The 23,645-nt window shown below is 38.8% G+C and overlaps 1 protein-coding gene across 4 annotated transcripts in view; it reads right to left on the bottom strand.

Moving 5' to 3' along the window:
* The window catches only part of TTC7B (tetratricopeptide repeat domain 7B), a 333,472-nt gene that overhangs the window by 182,481 nt on the left and 127,346 nt on the right, over nucleotides 1-23,645 (bottom strand). For all 4 annotated transcript variants that reach the window (XM_036735890.1, XM_036735889.1, XM_036735888.1 and 1 more), the window contains 2 exons: nucleotides 17,308-17,480; nucleotides 6,903-6,966 (listed from right to left, as the gene is read on the bottom strand). In XM_036735890.1, the coding sequence (XP_036591785.1) occupies nucleotides 6,903-6,966; nucleotides 17,308-17,480 (237 nt within the window). The remainder of the gene's footprint in view (nucleotides 1-6,902; nucleotides 6,967-17,307; nucleotides 17,481-23,645) is intronic.

Below are 23,645 nucleotides of genomic sequence, written 5' to 3' on the forward strand. Positions count from 1 at the left end.
ACAACTTCCATCATGAAATGGTGCTTTCAAATTGGCAGGTCCTACAGAGATTTTTTCCGTTCTTCAGTGACAAAATCTATATACTATCCAATACTCACTCACACCCCTGACACCTTTGTTACCTTAAGCAAGTCTCTTGACCTTGTCAGACCCAAGTTCCTCATCAGTAAAATATGGAGATTGGATTAGACACCTCTGAAGTCTTTTGTGACTCTAAACCCATGGTCTTATGCTTCTATGATCTTCACCATAACGGCCTCAAAACATATTACAATATATGTCATAGGAATTCAAAACAGACTTGTAACAGAAAGAGGCGAGCAAATTTTTTATTTAAATAATACCGCAAAGAACACCTTTATAATTTAATGTCTCTATAACTTAGCACAGAAATACATCACACACATTCAAGCTTAATATTCTCTTCTATCTAGAAATCAAATGCTCTTTACAACTGACTTGTTTTCATTAACATTCAAATTTAATTTTTCTACAGATTCCTGAAGAGTCAATGTATTACAGATGAAACAGCTCATTTTCCCCTTTCCTTATTATAGGACCAAAATAATTCAAATTTGGTGCCCTCTGCTTTAATTTGACAGGCCTGGTCTCTCAATATCTCATAACTCTGGATCAGTAAGGATAGAAAGAAGGCCCCCCCAGGCCATGTTCTCAGAGCGGCACATGAAGTAAGCACTGAGGTCATACAGATGGCCATTTTGATGTTCTCCTTCCTTCGTGCCATTCTGAAAGCCTGCTTACCAACTCTGCCTCCCACTAAGAAGGAACTGCCTTTCTTTTCAGCACCAACTTCTTGGCATTTACTGTTAGCACCATAGATCAGTATGGATTTGGCTTCAAAACTCCCTCCTCTGAAATATAAAAGTTAGAATAAAAGATAATCAGGGCACTTCTCATTGAGTGAATCACTTCTTGTTAGAGCAGGCCTCATCTTGAAATTTGCATTATAAGTTTTCCTGATCCAAGTGTCAATTCTAAGCCAGGGAAAGAAATGATGGATTAACTAAGTAAAATTCACTAGAAATAACCTTATCCTATTTTTTTATTTGATACTATCTGTCCTAAAACCACTAATCTGAAAAGAAAAACTGTAGTAATTCTGATAGTTATAAGAGATCAAAATTGGAGGCCTTATCAGCTATCAAGCTGTGCCAAAGGTTTTTTTTCTAAATTTCAAAAGAAAGTGTTCAGAAAACTTGCGTTTACAAATGTACAATGCATATTTTCAAATATTACTGTGAGCAGTAGCTTTTCAACAATTAAGGCTGTTGCTGCAGTTATCACTATATAGTTGTAGGTTTGATAACCCCCTTTATTTTATGGAAAGATTAAAAAGAGTCAAGAAATAATGTGATATGATGACATATAGCAACCCAATCCTACACTTACTTCTCGTGGGTGGAGGGTCTAACAGGTAAATTTATGTTTCTGCTTTATAGCTAGTAGAGCCATAAAAATAAACCATTTTCGCAGCCACTAAAAAACAGAGTACTGTTCATTTTGACTTTGAAGTTGAACATATTTGTTTCCTGTCTACAAACTGCAAAAATAAAAAAAAATGTAGAGAAAGAAATAAGTTTTCATGACGGTAAAATTGCAACTTCTACTAATTTCTACATAATTTCTCATTATGGAATGATTATCAAGTTACACATAACTATTTTGATTAGGAAACTCGCTGCTCTGATTCCTAACCAAAGCATCATTTGGCATCGTTGTCAAATAATGTCATTAAATAGATACACTGGTGAGTTTACCAAAACCAAAAATCCTCTTTTGATAGTTTCTAAGCCTACTAACCCAAAGTGCCTCCAACTTTAAAGGCTACCAGTTAACATCTATTCAATTAAAGAGAAAAAGGGATAAATGAAATGCATACCGCGCCCCCAAACTGACATACTGCCTTTGGGGCTTGATACATTAAGTATGACCAAGCAAAGGCTGAAAGTTTACTATGAGGGTAGTGTTGCCTAATAGTCTAATATGAAGCAGCCTTAATCAAAGAGTAGGCTATAAAATGCAATGAGGTTATCAGACCAAGGAGAGTCTGGGGAAAGTACAAAACACAAATTCCTGAGGTGCCATCTGGTCAAAAAGTGATAAGCATGGGTGGCAAAGATAACAGCCTGCTACTTTCTAGGATAATTAAGTTCAACAATGGAAAAGATAAGCCAAAGAAAAACAAAAGAATTGGTGAAGATATCTTGACCCCACCAACATGACCACCTTCCAGTTAATAAAGACAAAAATAATTTCCCTGATTAATGCCATTTACTCCTTTATTCCCCATTTCACCTGTTCTTCTGTATTCAGTCTGCATACCCCAGAAAACTCTCTGAGAATTCCTGAGCCACTTATAATTACGTCTAAAAAATTGTGGAGAAAGGCAAATGTGGTCCCAATTATTTTAAAAGAGAAGAGGCTACAAACAGCTTGATTTCTACTGTTGGTAAAATCCTTCAACTGATCACCTAAGTGAAAAGCAGTGATTAATCACTCAAAGCATTGCAGCCTCATCAAAAATAGGTCACAGCAGTCCAACTCCACTTTTTAAAATTTTGACATAATATCTAGGTCAGGAGAAGGCCAAGGAAATGTTCTACACATATAATGTATCATAACTCAGCAAAGCATTTGAAGAAATCTCTTATGCTATGTTTGTGGGCAATATGAAGAAATGAGACCTAGATTATAAGTGGGTTCAGAATTAGCTAGGTAACTGGACTCAAAGAATAGTCATTAACAAGAAAGTATTCAAAGATCTGTCCTTAACTCCATCATGGTTTAGACGAAATGTTGAAAAGCGCACCTTTCAAATGTATAAGTGATATGAAGCTGAAAAAGACAGTTTACATGATAGATGAGAGAGACAGGATGTAAAGTTCTACCTACCAGATTAAAAAAAATGAGAATTACAAAATCTGAGGGTTAGAAAGACCCTCAAAGGCCACCCTAATCAAATCCATCTACAATTAAGAATCCCTTCTACATCTCCAGCAAGTAGTGATCCAGCTTTCTCCTGAAAAGATGAAGGAGCCCATCATGGCAGCCAATTCTACATTTCTTTGGTTGGAAGCTTTTCCTAATGTCAATTGTAAATCTATTTTTCTAGTTCTGTCTTCTGGGGCCAAGAAGAACAAGTATAACTCAATTCCATGACAGTCCTTCAAATGCTTACTTTCTTCCCAGAGTCCTCTTTCCCAAGCTAGACATCCCCAGGCTAACATCTTTTACTCTTCTAGTCACTCTTCTCTGGACACTATCTTATCAACTTAGATCCTAAAGTGTGGTTCCCAAAACTTCAAAAGTATAGGGTAGGTAAGATATAACTAGATAAGCATTCCCATGAAAAAGATCAGGGTGGGGAGGTGGGAGGGGGGAGGAATGGAGGGAGCCAGTGGGAGGGTGCGGCACTTGGGAAAACTGAAAGCTAGATATGAATCAACAAGGGGACACTGATATCAAAACAACTAACAAATCATCAATTGAGAGGTATACTGTACAGAATGAAGGAGCTGACAAATGCACTTCACATGACAGCAATCTTCAAGTATTTGATGGGTTTTCATGTAGAAGAGGAATTAAGACTTCTTTATTTAGGCTCAGATTCCATCTACCTCAGATAGAATCTGGCCCATTTATGAAAACAAGTGTCACAAAGAGTGAGATATCTTAAGACAACCCAATATGGCAAATCCGTAACAAACTTTGTCTCTCTTTGGCTGTGAGGAAAAAAAAACTCAGAGAGTAAAATTAAGAGGACTGGGTAGAGGTTGCCAAAAGATTGTGGATTGAAGATAAATGGAGAGAAAAATCTTCCTAACAATTCGAGCTGCCCCAAAGTGTACTGGACAGCCTCTAAAGGGAATGACTCTCCCCTTGTCGTGAGACTTCCACAAACAGACCAGATGATCACTTGTCGGCGTCGGCATTGTTACAGAATTGTTCTTGGACAGGTACAAGGTTGGATTGAGGCAAACAAGACTTAACCTATTTTGCATCATGGACCTCTTTGTTGTTCAGCCTTCATTTTTGAAGAGAATCAATAACATCACGGGGTGAGGCTCTGACTTGCACACGAATCAGCTTTAAGTGAGGCAGAGTTGTGCCAAGTCATCAGCCTCACTCTCTCCTTCCAGAGTTATCAAATCCAGGGACAAAAGTCTGGATGACTGTGCATGGCTTAGGTACAGTAGATGACCTCACCTTGGTGTCTTCAATGTCTTCGATGTCTGACCAAACTCTAAGCATTCCATAGCGCCTGCTTAAGCTGCCTTCAAGACTTGGAACAAATCGTTCTCATCAGCCCATTCCACCAGGAGAAGTCTTCACACAGCTGGAGTAAGACAACCCCCAACTCACTGATGGGAGATAGCAGTCTGGTGAAGCCTATGAATCCCTTCCCTGAATGTTTTTAAACTCATAAAGTACATAGGATTACCAAGGAAACCAATTATACTGAAATAGACATTTTTTTTTCCTCCAGCCGACTTCATAGACCCCTGAACCCAGGTGAAGAACTTCCTGGGCTAGAAGATTTTTGAGGTCCTTTCCAACTGTGACCTTCTATGATTGTATCACCAATCAGACTGGAAAAAAACAGCAGGAAGAGGGGCAGTGCTCCCATGTTTTTAAATGTCTCTCACTATACTTGGAACATCCAATGTGCATTTAACAAATAGACTGGAGCACTCTCTCTCCTCATCCCCACCTCCAGCCTTCCTTGGCTCCCTTCAAGTACCAGCTAAAGTCCCACCTTCTGCAAGAAGCCTCACTCAATCCCCCTTAGTACTCATGCCTTCCCTCTGGATGATCTCCAATGTATCCTGGCCATCCCTCATTTATATATAGTGGCTTACCTGTTGTCTCCCTCATTAGACTCTACATTCTTTCAGAGTAGGAACTGACTTGGACCTTTCTTTGTTTTTCCAGCCCTTAGAACAGTGCCTGGCACATAATAGGCACTTCATAAATGTTTATTAATTGGCTGACTTAGCCACGTAGGCACTTAATAAATGCTAGCTGATCAACTAGCTGAACACACAAATGATATCACTTATAAAACAGAATGAAATAGAATAAATAAAATGTTAGGACTCGAAGAGATCCTAGCAGATCACCTAATAGAAGGTGATTTTGTCAGTCATAACTGGGGCGCAGAGGTATGAAGCAACTTAACCAAGGTCATATGCAAAGCCAGCATTCAAACAAAGACCTAAGCCCAAACCAGCTCTCCTTCTTCTACATACCAGGGATATCACAGTCCAATATCACTCCTACTACATCACAAATGTTCAAAACTGAAAATTCCTATCACTTTTAATTATAAGAGCAAACTAGTTCCCTATTAGAAGCATCTCAGTAATACAGCGGATAGAGTGCCAGGCCTGAAATTGGGAACTCATTTTCTCGAGTTCAAATCGAGCCTCAGATACTTACAGCTGTGTGACCCTGGGCAAGTCACATGTTTGCCTCAGTTTCCTCATCTGTAAAATGAGCTCGAGAAGGAAATGGCAAACCCCTCCAGGATCTTTACCCAGAAAACCACAAATGGGATCACCAAGAGTCTGACGTGACTGAAATGACGGAACGGCAACCACAGTTTCATACTGCCTACTACACCGCACGGTGAGGAAGCGGAGCATGCCGAGAAGAAAACCCAAAAAGCTTTTGTTTAAATTTTATATCCTTGTCCACACGAAGAGAGATTTCCAAGATGATGATGACGATGACAATGATGATGGTGACAATGGTGATGATGATGAGGATGGTGATGACGATGGTGATGATGGTGATGATGGTGATGGTGACGATGACGATGGTGATGGTGATGGTGATGGTGGTGATGGTGATGATGGTGATGACGGTGATGATGGTGATGATGATGGTGACGATGATGATGATGATGGTGGTGGTGGTGATGGTGACGATGATGATGGTGACGACAGCCAACATTTACATAGTGCTGACTATGCTCCAGGCACCGTGTCAATGTTATCTTATTTGATCCTGACAACACCCCTGAGAGGCAGGTGCTATGATTATCATCCCCATTTTACAGATGAGGAAACTGAGGCACACGGAGGTTAAGGGACTTCCCTGGGGTCACAAAGAGAGTCGGCGCCTGAGGCTGGGTTTGAAGCCAAATCTTGTTGATTCTAGACCCAGCTCTCTATCCACTGCGCCCTCTCAACAGTCTGATCATGACTATATTCACGATCTCATGCTTATTCTTAAGTTCTAACATATCAGGGACTTCTTCATAGGCCATGACCTTTGGGGAAGTCTGGCCTGTTACTGTGACAGGGGAGCAGCTGGCTGGAAGAAGGACTCCAGCCAGCCAGTGGTCAAATAACATGAGGTTCATAAACTCAGAACCGATCCCAAAACTGCTAGATTCCTAAGACAAAATGAGTAAAAGCGTCCCCTCCATATTTCCACATTACCCTCTTCCCTCACAACCGCCCTTTGGTGACTTCCTATTCAAGGTGATTCTGGATACTGTCACCTGATTACAATTCTATAAAAATGGCATGGGTGTTATGTTGATTGGAAGGACACACAGTGTAATTTTGCCATGGGTCTGGTACAGTTTATTTATACTATGTTGATGTCAGGATTTAAGAAGAAACTCTGGGTTTCATGTCAACACAGAGTCTGACCAGGACAAAGACAGTGAGTCTGAATGATAAGGGAAACACAGTTAAAAACCAGACTGTACTCGTCTCTTGGCACTGATGGGTGCACCTTCCCAGAGATAATAATATGAAGCACTTCCTCTGGGAATCGCACCCCTCCTGAGTCATCTGACAAAAGAACCAGCCCTCTGACCAAAGGGAAATCCCAGTGGATAAGAAAAAAATTTTCTGTATTGCACTTACCATCGATTCACTGATCAGCAACAACAACAGGGCTTCCTCAGTATTCTCCTGGGGGCAAAAGATGCTGCCAAAATAAAACAAAACATTGACTTTAGCAAAGCCATGTGAGAATAACGCAAGCGCCCAGAAATGACGATGGAAGCTTCCACATTCACAAGACCAAGCAACAGAACACTTGGAATTCACTGGCTTGTTGGGGAACAATATCCCATGGCATTTACATGTGTTAATGGGAGGGAACCAGTGTACTTACAAAAGCCTGTTTTAAACATACATGGCCTTTACACAAAGACTATAAAATGTTACTGTGTACAGTAACAAGCCTCCTATACATACAAACTGCAGGCATGTTAACATATAGGATTATTTTTATTTTCTTTCATTTTTTTGTGAATGAAAAAAGACAAATGGGAACTTTAAACTATCTTCCCCACCCAGGAAGAATTCAGTGAAACTTGTCCTATCTTAAGGGGCCATTTTTTACTCTGGGTACAATGCAATTCAATTCAACCTACAGCAAGCACTTTAATTAATCTGAATTATAACACGAGACTGAACCTTAAATTCCTGAACTAAAAGGAAAAAGCTTTTAATTCAATGTTGCTTAGGCTCACAGGAGAGAAGCCAAAAGGTAACACTCATTTCTACTTTCCACATCTCATGGTTTGCATTTTCAGACTTTACTGAACTTTTAATTTTGTAATTTCCCTCCTTTCTTTCTGTTCTGAAACTCTCCAAAAATCTTCAATGGTAGCTAAGTGAAGGTTTCCAGACAGATATAAAAAATAAAAAAAAAAACTTTTCCCCTGGAATGAAAGAATATTTGCCTAAGCAAGTAGCTGAATTAGACAGATCAAGCCTTAAGCTTCATCTTATGCAGTAATAAAACAAGAATTACTCTTACTTACTCTAGAATTAGTTGCTAAATATAAGTATTTTTGAAATTTTTTTTGTTTTTATATAGGTTTAAAGGGAAATGGTAGTAGATGGAAAAACACAACGCTATACTTATATTTTAGAAATTTCATTACAGATTTGACACGCTGGAATGAACACTCAGTCATACAGTGTTAAAAATTTTATGGGATAAAAGAGAAAGTCAAATCTTGGTTCTAGAAAAGATGACAAAATGCACCTCTCTCCTTTCCTTCAAGAGGCAAGGATTACAGCTGTGGAATGTTGCATTCAGAGTGGGAGCTCTTTTAGTCAGTTCTGCAAAAGTTTGTCACAAGGGAAAGATGCCTGGGGAGAACCAGAAAACACTGATATAAAAAAAAACTTTGGCGGGGGGGGTGAAGGGTTAGAGTTAGAGAAAGAGTATGAATGGTGTTCGACAGGATTTGGAATTTGCCAGGGTCTTAATTAAGCAATCAACTCTGGGCCATTGGGGATTTTTTCCTTTAAGGGATTTTTGGATTTAGAAATACTACCCCTCCAAATACCGGGTTTTCCGTAATTTTTATTAAGACTTTCAAATGTCCAACAATAATTTCCAGGTAAAATAGCTTCTGCTGAAATGTGACTGCATCATCAGGAACACTGTTTAATAGCGTCAGTTAAATTCACGTACACACTCTATATTCCATCCGAGCCACCTCTAATACACGAACACAAAGTAATACTGTGCTTAGTGACACATTTACTGACTTCAATTCAATCTCTTCTAACTTGCCCAACCTCTCTGATGAAGGAGACACTAACGAATAATGTCAGAGTCAAATGATGAGCAACCTAAGAAGAAATTTTTTAAAAGGTGCTGTATAATCAACAAATGGGGGGGGAGAGGTTGGGGTGGAGAATCACCTCTAAATAATTAAGAACTAGCTGTCTACTGGAGTCAGAGCTAGAAGGGAACTTAGAGGCCATCGAGGGCAACTTCCTCACTCGACAGGAGAGCATAAAGATGCCAACAGATTAAATGACTTACCTAAGATTGTCAACAAGCAATCACAACTTCATAAAACTTACGTGAAAGGTTTATTACAAGAGAAATGAACATGCGTGTGGAACCCAAAGAATTCACAACCCATATGAAAGTCTGCATATTTATAACAGTGGGACAAAAGAAGGAGGAGAAGACACAACCCTCCACCGAAATGGGCATGGTGTGAAAGGGGGAAAGGTGCAGTATGGGTGGGAAAAGGACAAAACCCCTCCCAAAGGGGAGGAGAAAGGCAATGGCAAAAGCCACATTCTTTTCCCTTGGGAACTGCTAGACCATGAAGATAGGATGGTCCACTTATCTATGAGGATCCCAACTACATAAGCAGTTTCTCAGCTTAGCTCAGACTGACTGGAGCCTGTCTTGACTCTCAAGGACACACAGGAAGTCTAGTTTGTGATGCAAACAACAAATTATGTCAGCTGTGGGGTGGGAAGGCTTCATTCTTGACACCTTCAGGGCCTCCTGCACACTCTGGGTCCAATGTTTCTAGAAACCAGGGCAATTCAAAAAAAAGCAAGATCAGGAGACCCCCTAATATCACCACACAAAGTGACAGGGCAGGCACTTCAAACTAGGTCCTCTGACTCCAAACCCAGCCCTCTGTCCACATGGTGACAATACCAGGGGCACCACAGCCAACTGAACAACGGCTGAAGAAGCAGGAGCCAAGAGTAGAAAAACTCATCTAAACAAAATTCCCTTACACTAAGCTGAGAGAATTCTGAGTGTAGAGAGTCACTAAAAGAGGAATTTATAAAATTACATCTGATTTTCAATTATTACAAAAATTTGTAGATCATCACATCCACATTAATACAATTCTTCCCATTAGGTGTATCTTTAAGATATTTCACGGGAGTGAAACAGTGGGCAGAAGACAGAGTAGTGGGAAAATTCCACATTATAACAAATGGTTTTTAATAGAAGGATTCAGAAAAACAAAGTTATATCCAGATGTCCCACCAAGCAGCATTTTATCTAGCCAGTTACAGTGAATTTTCTCTGTCTCCTGAACATGTTTTTGTGTCCCTCATCCAACTAAAAGTTATTCTCTCTAATAAGAGATCTTGATCTTGTGTTATATGAATTGTAAGCAAGAAAAGAAGACTTGATGAAAGTTGCAGATGAGCTATTTACAGGTTCTTAGTCTTGCTATCAATTGTTATTACCCTTCAAAGATCTGAAATACTGAAATAAAATTCAGGCTATCACCAAAAAAAGAGGAAAAATACAGATGCTAAGAAGAAATATTTGTGCTTCCCTCTTACCTATACTGAATTTGTAAAACCTTTTTTTTTTTAAAACTTCAAGATTCACCATGTAGATCTCTCCTTCCAGGTAATTCTATGAAAATTATTACTGTAATTATATCAACCAATAAAATGTCAAATTATAAATTAATAAATTCAATGACTATGGTATTATTTAGGAAATTAAGCTGCAATGGCTAGAATTAATATTTTATAAGCATGGCCTGGGAGAACACATAGAATTGAGGAAGATTTGAGCTTGAAGTAACTTAAGAAAATATCTAGTCTAGCCTCCCTCTGTGTTCAATAGAAGAAACTGAGGCCCATAAAGAAGCAAGTCATTCAAGGTCATACTGAGATAATACCAAAATAAACTTAAAACTAATTATAGGTGTCAAGCATGATGGTGGGTAGTCAGTGCAGAAAACTGAGTTCTTAAGGGTTAAGGTCACTTCATATATAAGGAAGCTTTTCTAAGGAGGTTAATGGTAAGTTACTATTATTAAGAAAAAAATGTTAGCAAACACAGAAGACTTTACACTTCTGTATGCTTTCCCACACTTTACCTCAGCGTACCTTTCCACAAACTTCTTTTTAAAAATTCCTTTCAGAAAGCCAAAATGGTGAAGAAAAGGCAGGGACTACCCTGAGCTTTTCCCGAAACCCCTCCAAACACCCTTAAATAATGCCTCAAAACAAATTCTAGAGCAGAAGAACCCACAAAAGGAAGGGGTGAAACAATTTACCAGACCAAGACTACTTCGAAGGTGAGCAGGAAAAAGTCTGTCACACTGGGTAAGAGTGGAACGCAGCCCAGCACAGATGGGGCCCAAGAAAACCAAGAGGAGGTCTTGGGAGTGACTGAATCAGTGGCAGCAATGGCAACTTCCAGACTTCTCAGTCCACAGATGGTAAAGGGGTCAGACAACTGATCGGAAGATTATAGGTGTCTCATTACTGGCACTAGAGGCAGGACTCTGTTACACGTCCCATACCTGGATCTGGGTTGCAGTCCTGGTTCTCAGTCTCAGGGCAAGGAAGAGCACTAGCACACCAGAGCTAGTGGCTGCAGGGGAACTGGGATCCTGCGCAGTACAAGAGCATAGTAAACACACCTCTCCCTAGATCCTACCACTTTGAAAGAACCCAAAACTTATAGGTCCCCAGAATTACCTCTGAAAACTGCTACACAAAAAACCTGAAGTTTGGGACAGTGTCCTCTCCACCCTAGAAGCAGAGCCCCATTTTAGCATAGAGTTAAAAGTCAAGAAATAGGCCTGAAGATGAGCACAAAGCAGAAAAAGATCCTGACTATAGAAAGTTACTATGGTAATAGGGAAGATCAAAACACAAACTCAGAAGACGACAACAAAGACAAAACTCCTCCATCCAAACACTCAAAAAAAAAATGAATTGACCCCAGGGCATGAAAGAACTCAAAAAGGATTTTAAAAATCAAGTATGGGAGGTAAAGGAAAAATTGGGAAGAGAAATGAGAGTGATGCAGGAAAATCATGAAAAAAGAGTGAACAGCTTGGTAAAGGAGGCACAAAAAAATACCGAAGAAAACAACACCTTAAAAAACAGAATACGCCAAATGGTAAAAGGGGTATAAAAATCCAACAAGGAGAAGAATGCCTTGAAAAGCAGAATTGGCCAAATGGAAAAAGATATGTAAAAGCTCACTGAACAAAACAATTCCTTAAAAATTAGAATTGGGCAAGTAGAAGCTAAAGACTTCGTGAGATATCAAGAAACAATAAAACAAAATCAGAAGAATGAAAAAATAGACGAAAATGTGAAATATCTCACTGGAAAAATAACTGACCTGGAAAACAGATCCAGAAGAGATCCCAAAACAGTAAGTCCCTGAAATATTATAAGCCAAATTCCAGAGCTCCCAAGGCAAGAAGAAAATACTGCAAGCAGCCAAAAAGAAACAATTCAAGTATCATGAAGCCACAGTTGGGATAACACAAGATTTAGCAGTTTCTATATTACAGGATCGGAGGGCTTGGAATATGATATTCCAGAGGGCGAAAGAGTTAGATTACAATCCAACAAAACTAAATATAATCCTTCAGGGGCAAAAATAAACATTCAATGAAACAGAGGACTTTCAAGCATTTCTGATGAAAAGACTAGAGCTAAATAGAAAATTTGACTTTCAAATACAAGATGTAAAAGAAGTATGAAAGGTAAACAGGAAAAAGAAATCATGAGGGACTCAACAAGGTTAAACTGTTTACATTCCTACATGGGAAAATTATATTTGTAACTCCTAAAAAGCTTCTCATTATTAAGGCAATTAGCAGTATACACAGACAAAGGACACAAGTGTGAGTTGAATGTGATGATATGATTACCTAAAAAAAAAAATCTAAATTAAGAAACGAGAAAGAAGAATGCACTGGAAGAAGGGAAATAGGACAGGTAGGATGGAGTCAACTATCTGACATAAAAGAGGCATGAAAGAGCTTTCACAGAGAAGGGTAAGGTGGAGGGTGTGGGGGGCAGGAGCACATGAACTCTACTGTCACTGGAATTGGCTCAAAGAGGGAATAACATACATATTTAACTGGTGTAGAAATCTATCTTAGCATATAGAAAAGTAGGAGGGGAAAGGGATAAGGGAAAGAAGGGGAAAGATGATAAAATTGAGGGCAGACTGAAAGAGGTAAAAGTCAGAAGCGAAACACTTTTGAGAATGAACAGGATGAAAGGAGAGAGAGAACAGGATAAAGAGGGGAAAAATAGGATGGAGAGAAATACACAGTAATAATTACTGTGAAAAATAATTTTTAAAGCAAATTTCTCTGATAAGGACCTCATTTCTCAAATATATAGAGAACTGAGTCAAATTTATAGAAATAAGAACCATTTCTCAATTGGTAAATGGTCAAAGTATGTGAACAGACAGTTTTCAGACAAACTTATCAAAGCTGTCTATAGTCATATGAAAAAATGCTCTAAATCACTACTTATTAGAGAAATGCAAATTAAAGCAACTCTGAGGTACCACCCCATACCTATCAGATTGGCTAACATGACAGGAAAGGAAAATGACAAATGTTGGAAGGGATTTAGGAAAATTAAAACACTAATGCACTGTTGATGAAGCTGTATACTGATTCAACCATTCTGGAGGGCAATTTGGAACTATGCCCAAAAGGCTATAAAACCATGGATACCCTTTAAGCCAGCAATAGCACTACTAGGTCTCTCTATATCCCAAAGAGATCAAAGGAAAAAGGAAAAGGACCTAATATGTACAAAAATATTTATAGCAGCTCTTTTTGTGGTGGCAAAAAAATTGAAAATCAAAGGGATGCCAATCAATTGGGGAATGGCTGAACAAGGTGTCATATGTGATTGTGATGGAATACTATTTTGCTATAAGAAATGATAAGCAGGATGCTCTCAGATAAACTTGGAAAGATTTACATGAACTAATACAAAGTGAAATGAGCAGAACCAGGAAAACATTGTACATGGTATCAGCAATATTTTATGATGATCAACTGTAAATACCTTGGCTATTCTCAGCAATACAATGATCCAAGACAATTGTGAAGGACTTATGATGAAAAGTGCTATCTATTTCTAGAGAAGGAATTGGTAGAATCTGAATGCAGATGGAAGAATACTTCTTTGTTTTTTTTAAATTTTCTTGAGGTTTTTTTTTTTTGTCTGTTTTCTTTCACAGCATGACTTCTACAGAAATGTGTTTTGCATGACTAATCATGTATAACCTAATGTCAAATCTGCTTGCCTTCCTAATGAGGGGGAGGGGAGGGAAAAAATTGAAACTCAGAATTTGAAAAAGAAAAAGAATGTTAAAATTGTTTTTACATGTAATTAGAGGAAAAAATAAAATATTAATTTTTAGAATTGATAAAAATATTCCAAAAAGCTTCAGACAAAAAAAAGCTGATTTAAAAAATTACAGAACAAATTTCTATAAAATTATAAAAATACTGAATACTAAAGTATCAGAACTAAAAAAGCATTTTTAGGAAACAGAACACGGAACCATAAAACATTGAATGTTAGAGTAAGAAAGAACCTTAGAACACAGAATGTCAAAACTGGAAAGGAATTTAGAGAACATCTAGTCTACCTCACCCCAAATTTCCATTCATTTTACAACGGAGGAAACTAAGGCTAGAGAATGACTTGCGCAAACTTGTACAGGTAGTAAGTGACAGAGCTAAGATCTGAATCCAAGTCCTTCGACTATCCCACACTCTTGAAATTTAACCAAGGTCACACAGCAAGGTTTGTAACACAATGGGATAAGAACACACGTCTTTTGTATGAACCAATGCAGAAAGAAACAAAGAGAACCAGGGAAATAACATACACGATGACTATCACAATGTAAATGGAAGCAACAGCCACAACAATAATTCCTAAGTGTCGTGTACTAATAATTATCCAGAAGTTGGACCTTAGAGAAGAGTAAAATGTTGCCCGCCCTCCACCTTCTTTTTAGGAGTGGGGGACTCGATGCATGTGGAATATTATATATTCTTTCAGAGTCCATTGATATTTTAGCTTGGTTTGTTGAATTACTTTTGTTTCTCTCTTTTTCATTCTTTATTATAGTTTGCTAGGTTCAGCGGGACAGAGCAATATATTCAGAAATATAACTGATGTAAAAACAAAATTTATCAATAAAATTATCTATGTATTTATTAAAAAAAAACTCATGTCTTCCAACTCTCAAGTCAGTACTCAGGCTATACTCCTTTTCATTTTAAAAATGGCAATTAAAAGACATCTCAAACCACTTCAAACTTTGTAGATAGGTAGTCATTCATAATAAAAAAGGGCCAGCATTTGAACTGGAAAGATGAAGAACGTACGAAACAGCTTGTGAGGGAGGCAAATTAAACAAGTTTCTGTTCTAGGACAGCAGTGGGCAAGGGAGAGGGTATCAAACAAAATTAAATCAGTCTAGGAGAAAAGCTCAGAATACGCTCATTTGTCTGAATCAATGGCAAACTGAATACAAGGCTACCAAAGAGAAATGTCAAGGCAGCTTTACAGGGATTAAAAGCCTTGAGAATACAATGTCTTTGCTGAGTGCTACAGGTATTTTTCAGATGTCACCCACAAAATGACTCTGCCCTACTGTCTCAATCACTACATTCTAGAGTGTTGCAGTCTGAAGGCATTCTTCAATGTTTAACACGTGAGCATTATCTCAAATGCACGATGGTGTAGCAGAGCGATAGAATAGTGGGTTTGGAGTTGGAAGACCTGTGCTTGAATCAGTTCTATTTGCTGTGTGACCCTGGATAAGTTAACTTTTTTGAGCTTGTTTCCCTGTCCATAAAAATGAAAAGACTGGATTGTACCATTTTCAAAATCTGTTTCAATTCTAATATTCTCTTGTAGCATTTTATAAAAATATGGTACAGCCAATTCTTAGTTATGATACTAATCCTGGCCAACTGTTCTGCACTCTGTCAGAATGGAGAACAGGCAAGATGTAAAAGATACAGACGGACCATATTTACCCTTTTTCCCTTTCCTAATTACTTCCCTGTTCACTCAGAGGTTTCTCTAAACTTTACCTGGGTAGGCTTCTTCAAATACTCCAATAGGTCTATAATTTCATCAATGTGATTACTCTTTCCACCAATACAATTAGCAACCCCTCCAAGAGTCAGGAAGTGGTTTCATGAACTGCTGCAGCTGAAAAAAGCTCATCTTCTGGTAGCCAGTATTCTGGTGATGAGTCTCTCTGGACTCAGCTAACCTGGTCCTTCTAAAACAGACACACAGTTCATCCCTGTGCCTGTACTTAAAGTCTTCAGCCAGGGAGGTCCTGTCAGAGCTTACTCTCTGCTGGCCTGGCCTCTGGGAAGCCAGGGTCACTTTTATAACAAGAATGAGCATAGTTAGTAGAGGACCACAATGGACAGAGGACAGTGGGGAGAAAAAAGCTAGTCCACACCTGTTGTGGTCTACTGGCTCTAGCTGCCTCTAATCCCCTCCCTTCTAATCTGCCTTTCTCTTGCTTCCCCTGGGCTGGAAGAGCAGGACTGTGAGGCTGTTACCTAAAACCCTGAGGGAAGACTGGAGAAGGGAGTTAGGCCTAAAACAACTGCCTACATTCTTCCCACCCACCCACTTCCCCCAACCCAAAGGCCTTCAAATCTGAAATGTGAAAAGAAAATTCCAAATTTCAACATCACCTATCACTTATAAATCATTTCTCTCCTGCTTCCTAACTTTCTCTCACAGACAACCTAGTTTAAAGTAATTTTTTACTCAAAACATCAATGTATTTGAGAAAAAAAGTGTTAACATAGGGGCAATTAACTTTGCCACTGACTGAGGTATTACTTAGTGAGGCACTCCCTTCTGCATGTTAGAGGTAAGAATTTCAAAGACTGATGAAGGTTTGTAAGGGTAATAGAAAGATACTCAGATCCCTATATGATCACACTCTACCCACTCAACCATTATCAACAAGTATCTGTTGAGTGAATAGATTAATGAAAAATAGCCCTTAAAGTTAAATTAATAATACAATGAAGTGGCTTCTTCTGCTTGTCGTCGTCCCCACCCCCTAGCCCCTCCACCCCTTTTTCTAAGAGGTCTCCCTCTCTCATACAGGGAGGAAGTACAGGAGCTACTAAAAGGCCAGATCCCACTGGTGATCAGCACAGAAATTTTGACCTGTTCCATTTCCAGCCTGGGCTAATTCACCTCTTTTTTTTAATTAATTAACTTATTTTTAGTTTTCAACATTCACTTCCACAAGATTTTGAGTTCCAAATTTTCTGCCTTTAGCTCTCCTCCCCCTACTCCAAGATGGCACACATTCTGATTACCCCTTCCCCCAGCCTGCCCTCCTTTCCATCACCACCACCCGCTTACTAGCTCACCTCTTAAGCCAACTTAATATGCCCCCCCACTACCACCACCACCAATATACCTTCCAGGAGTTCAGTGTTTTGCCAGACTTAGTGCGGAGACCCAATCAGCTCAAGCCCTAATGTAAGTCACTCAGGACTCCTGAGTTTAAGCCATCCACCAGTCTCCTCCTCCATAGCATGGATTACTGGGCCACCATACCTGGCCTTCTTTCCTTTTCTTAAAGGAGAAAAACCAGACTTCAAAATTATCATGAGGTTTCTTACTCCCATCTCCTAATAACAAGTGTGTAAAACAAGAAGGCAAAGAACTCCCATACTTTTCTCCTGTGTATACTCGGGCTCTTCGGTGCAGAGAGTAGTTTTTCGTATTGGCTCCTTTCCTGAGGGGATCATCAAGAGGTGACTGGTATGGAGCATCCTCCAGAGGATTCCAGTAGCTCTGTTCACACATACCTCTTAACAAAATTTCTGCTAACTGCCTGGCTATCGTCTGTGGATGAAACAGAAAACAAACATTGGTAATTGTAAGCTGACATTTTGGCTTACAGCACAAACTTACTCCTAATAACAGTGACAGTTTACAAAGCCCTTCATATATATCATTCCATTTGATCCTAACAACCCACAGGAAGTGGCTAGTGACAAGTATTATCATTCCCATTGCACAAGTGAGAAAACTGAGTCTCATAAAGGTTAACTTCTAATGTAGAATGTTAAGGTCCTTGAAGGCAGGAACTGTTTCATTTTTGTCTTTGTGTTCCAGGCACTGAGGGCAGTGCTAAGCAGAAGAGGTGCTTAATAACTGCTTGTGGAATTGAACTGCATTGAACCGGCCAAAGCCACACAGCCAGTGACAAGGCCAGGACAGACTCTAGATCCTTTCAAGCCCAATGTTCTTCCCCTTGGCTGCCCAGTGGCTCCAATCAGCGACTGCTTTCATAAAGATAGTTCTGGAATGGAACTGGTAGTCTCTATTAAGTGGACTTGTATCTTTCAACTTTTTAAGCACAACACAGCACAAAACCCAAGAGTTCCCACTGCACTGGCTGGAAAATCCATCAAAAGCTCAGAGGAATCATTACAATCTGATATCTACTTTTCAAGACACAATGGAAGATTTTTACCATCTCCTGTTGTCAGTTATCCCTGAATAAACTGATGGTCCTTCTTCCCACTCTAACTTCATATATTTCAGGGCCTTATTTGAACCATACATAGCTTATTTATAACAAATGGGGAAAAAAAAGTGTCCAAGATCATTTCTCAAGCTATTGACAAATGAGAAGGGAAGTACAAGTGTTTTCTCATCAAGTGCAAATGAAAGTGTGGCCAAATTAACGTCCTTTATGCACAGCCACAGTGAGTTTATTCCCTCCATTCAAAAATCTTCAACAGTGTTCGATGCCTACAAGATAATGTTCATATTATTTGTTTGGCAATCAAGTCCCTTCGCAGTGAGGCACCATCCATTCCCTGAGTTATTTCATATTATTCTTCTCTATATTTGTCCCTCAAATACATACCCCTGCCTAAACTAACCTCTAGCCCCAGTATGCCCAGTGCATTCTAATCCATTCTTTAAAGCCCAGCTCAGAGTCCCTCTTCCAGAAAGATTTTCCTGATGTCCTGTCAATAACAATCAATTTTCCTTCAATAAACATATATTTAGCACCTATTATGTACAAGATGCCTTGATTGGTAATATGGATACAATGACAAAACGAAAAATGACCAAGTCCCACAGCACTTTGCTTTGCACCTCTCAAATGTACTTCCCATGTATTACTTTGTTTCACATTAACAAAGGAGTGGAAAAAAACCATAGACCTTATTAATACTGAAAAAAGAACATGTCTATTCTGACAGTTTACCAAATCCTTATGAGAGCAATCCATACATAAACTGAGGGCATCCTCAGTGAACGTAGCGATAGGGAACAAGCAGGCTTCCACAAGAAATAGACAAGAGTGAACCACATCATCGAGGAGATGCCACAATGTCTGTTCTATGATAATCTATTTCAATAGTCTGGATGAAAAGTAGTAAGCCCTTGCTGGCAACGTGAGTAGGAAGAAAGGGAAATATATGAGAGAAACTGCAGAGATAGACTCAATCAGCCCTGCCGCTGGTTTTAGAATAAGAGTCAAAGATGTTGTCATGGTTTTAAAGTTGCTAACCACGAGAAGGGTGGCAGAGGCAGGTTTAGGGATAAAGATAATGGATTCTATTTTGGTCGTGGGGACTTTTAGGTGCTAAAAGGACAACCTTCACAAGGCAGAGATCATAGGATCACAGTTTTAATACTACTAAGATCTTTAGAGGTCACCTATTCCATTTCTCTCATTCTACAGATGAAAAAAAACTGAGGCCCTGTTCTTTAGGAATATCAATTTGGCAGCCGTGTGGAAAATGGATTAGAATTATGAGAGAACAATTAGGAGGCTATCACAAAGCTTCTCTGACAAAGGTCTCATTACCATACTATATAAGGAACTGTTTCAATTTATAAGAATAAGAGCCATTTCCCAATTAATAAATTGTCAAAGGATAGGAAGAGGCAGTTTTCAATAGAAGAAACAAGACTATCTATAGCCATATGAAAAAATGCTCCAAATCATTACTAAAGTGAGAAGTGCAAATTAAAGGAATTCTGAAATGCCACTTTACACACTTCAAACTGGCAAAGATGACAAGAAAAATGATAAATCTAAGAGGGGATGGGTGAAGACAACGCACTGCTAGTGGTTCTGTGAATGGATACAACCATTCGGAATTATACCAAAAAAGTGAGTAAACAGTGTATGCTATCTGGCCCTGTCATACTACTACTAGGTCGGAACTCCCAAAAGATGAAAGAAATAGGAAATGTCCTATATGCACAAAAATATTTGTAGCCGCTCTTTCTGAGGTGACAAAAAAACTGGAAATTAAAGGGATGTTCATCATTGGAAGACTGGCTGAACAAGTCGTGGAATATGAATATGAAGAATGTTTTTGTAGCACAAGATATGAGGAAACATGCATTCAAAGAGGAAAAGATTTACATGAATGTAAATCAATGTTGAGTGAAGTCAGCAGAACCAGAAGAACAAATTATACCATAACACCAACATCATAAAAATGAACAATTGTGAAGACTTTCACAAACTGATAAGAGAGGAAAGGGAACAAGCATTTATTAAATGCCTACTATTTGCCAGGCACTGTGCTAAGTGCTTTACAAATATTATCTCTTTGTCACTAAAACCTTGCCTCTGTGTACTGCTCACATAGGCACTACTCTGTGTACTCCACATAGGTACTACTATCAGCTCCATTTTATAGTAGAGGAAACTGAGGCAGGCGCAGGTTAAGTGACTTGCCCACAAGGCACACACCCAGCAAGTGTCTGAGGCCACATCTGAACTCAGGTCTTCCTGACCGCAGGCCAAGCACTATATCCACTGTGCTACCTGGTACACAGGCAAACATTTTATATAATAAGAGCAACGCTGTAAAGACAATTTTGAAAGCCTTGAGAATTATACTCAACACCATTATGATCCATGATCCCAAAGAATCGATGATGAAAAATACTACTGACCTCCTGACAGAAAGTTGAGAGGTGAGAGAGAGGTGATTCAGGGTACAAACTGTTCTATATACCTGTATACCTGTATACAGCTAATGAGGGAAGGTGCTTTGCTTGACTACACAAGAAATTTGTTTTTCTTTTCTTTTTTCCCATTGGGTAAGGGTAGGAGGGAGAATAAGTAGATATAGGTTCATTAAAAAAGATATTTTTTTTTAAAAAATAGAGTGGGGGGGGTTCTACAGATATGGAATGTTGTCTGCACTTTCAGATAAGGTCACTATATTGTAAGTTTTGTTTAATTATTTTACTTTGTTACAACAGACCTCTCATTGGGTTGGAGTAATTCATAAATGTCTGCAATGTAAAATAAACACATCAATAAATTTTTTTAAAAAGCAAAGAAAAGGAAACTGAGGCCCAAAGATTACAAGTTTTGCCCAAGGTTACACCATCACTAAGCATCAGAGCTGACCTTTGAACCCAAGTCCTATGATGCAAAAGCTAATGTTCTTTCCACTGTCTCATGCTGTGGTGTTCAGCAGTCGGCTGGCCATATGGACTCATGCTCTAGGAAGAAACACTGGTTGGATACACAGATATAAAAGTCATCCCCATTGAAACAATAACTGAAGTCATGTGAGTAGATGATATTTTAAGGGTAGGGAATATAAAAAGAAAAGAGGGCTTGGAGCAGAACTTTACTAGGCACCCACATTTAAATGACCGGATAAGAAAAATTAACCAGTGAGAGCCTGAGAAGAAAAAGTCTGATGGGCAAAAAGTAAGCAAGGAGAGAGGGAGCGTCACACAAGCCAAGGAAGAAGGGAGAAATACTGAGAAGTATGAGGTAGTCACTCATCACACATCAAATGCTACAAAAAACTTCAAGAGATTGGGAATGAAGAAAAAAGCTCAAGCACACATAGGAGGAAGTCAATAAGGAATAAACAAGAGTACTTTTTCTCTCTTGAGGTCCTTAAAAGTTATTCATTGTTAAAATACTTAAATGGATCTTACCTTCCCACTCTTGACTATTGGCTCACTCAGAGAAGGACCATATCCTTCCATTTGCTCTGCTAACACAGTGCCAGGCCCAGGGTATTTGTGGATTGACTAACATATCACTTCAGCATCTGATACAGCATGTCTACACAGTAGGCATGATGAGATCATGCTGTGTAGTGGAAAAAGCAATAGACTTGGAGTCAGAAGACCCGGGTTCAAGCTCTATCTTTGTCACTCACTAGCTGATGATGCCAAGAAGCACTCTAAATATTTGAGCTTCTGTTTACTCACCTGTAGAATGGAGATACCAATACTTTTACCACTTCACAGAGTTGTTGTAAAAGAAAAACTCTTCATAAACCATAAGGGGTTATTAAAATGGGAGGTACTGTTGTCTCCACTTCTTAGCTGGAGATTCCCTTCACAGTTCCAAACCAGAATTTCTACAACTTTGATTGCTAGATTCTCGTATACATCCTTCTTTTACTCTTCCATACGGTACCCACCCAATGTTCACACAATACAGAATGTCTGAACTGAAAAGGACTTTAGAGATCTAGTCTAAGGCTTTCATTACTTTACAGAAGAGGAAACTGAGGTCTCCAAGGGGAAAGTAACATGTTTAGCCTGAAGAAGAGAAAACTTTAAAGGGATTATCATGACAGAAAACTCAGGGATGATATGAAAGAGCTAGTTTCAAGGATCTGAAAGATTATATGGAAATGGTTAAATAGAACAAGTTACATAGACTTGTTCTTCTTGGCTCTAGAGGGTGAAACCAGGACAATGATTAGAAGTTGTAGGGAGGCAGATTTAGAATCAATGTAAGGAAAAACTTTCTTAATAATTAAAAGTACCCAAAAGTGGAATAGGCTGCCCAGGAAAATAGCGGTTCTCGAATAAAGGGTGGATGACAGCTTACTGAGGTGTTGTAGAAGGAATTTCTGTCATTATAGTTTAAATTAAATTGCCTGAGATCCTTCCCAACTCTGAGAATCTGGGATTCTGTGACAGACAATAAATTGACAGATCCCCAACTCTGCTTTTCATGGTTCTTTTGATACTCGGAGGCATCATTATTCTTATAGGCATTCAACAAAAGCTTGCTGAATTTAATTTAGTTTACTTTACCATCACATTTTTTCCATGACATGAGAGGGAGAAAAATTTTATCACTAAAAACAGTGAGCAGTGGAGAAACACGCACAGTCCACCCAAGACTCTTTAACAAAGAAACAAAGACTGTGCAACTCTGAGTGCTTCAAGTCAGCGATTTGACTTTGACTTCTTTCCTTCACAATTCAAATCTTACTCAACAAGCTTTACTTACTCAACAACTCTTTAAGACGTTCTACCTTCTCAAGCTATGAGGGTCAAAGTATAACTACAAGAGTGGATGGGCATTATTTTAATTATCCTTTTATGAATACCTTTTGGTTATGCATCACCTTCATTTCCAGATATATCCCTCCCACCTAAAACCCTGCATTTACCAAATGCATACTAAGCCACTACCACTGTATGTCCAAGGCACTAAGCGAAAATACTCCCTAAAAGCCAGAATTTCGCTTCTCTCTAGTCCATACAAGCGGCTGGTTTTCTATGCAAATGAGTTTTCTAATAATAAAAACATCCTAAAAGGGGATTATCTCTAGGTTTCCATCAATTTGAAATCTTTTAAAACACCCCATGGAAACTTAAATGCAACCAAATCGCTGGCTTAGTGGTTTCTGATAACTACTAGGTAATGACAAAGTTTCTCCTATCATTTCTAAGCAAGTCCCAATGGCTTTTAAATATCTATAAAATTTTAAAAGTAAATGCATACTTGCTAGCCCCTACAGAGGTGTTTGCGAAGATAGGATATGAATGCAATTTTGAGAACTAAACAATTCCCACACTGTTTTCCTTAAGCCTTCTATTACAGCTCCATTCTGATCCCATTTCAGTCATATAAACTAATGACTTCCCCTGGAAGCTGAGGCCAGCAGAGGATAACTTCCTCTCACTAACCAAAGAATAAATACTGACAGGAAAAAAAAATCTCCCACATGCTGTATCCAATAGGTACAGGGA

This window comes from Trichosurus vulpecula, chromosome 8 (assembly GCF_011100635.1).
Source record: "Trichosurus vulpecula isolate mTriVul1 chromosome 8, mTriVul1.pri, whole genome shotgun sequence".
Lineage (NCBI taxonomy): Eukaryota > Metazoa > Chordata > Mammalia > Diprotodontia > Phalangeridae > Trichosurus > Trichosurus vulpecula.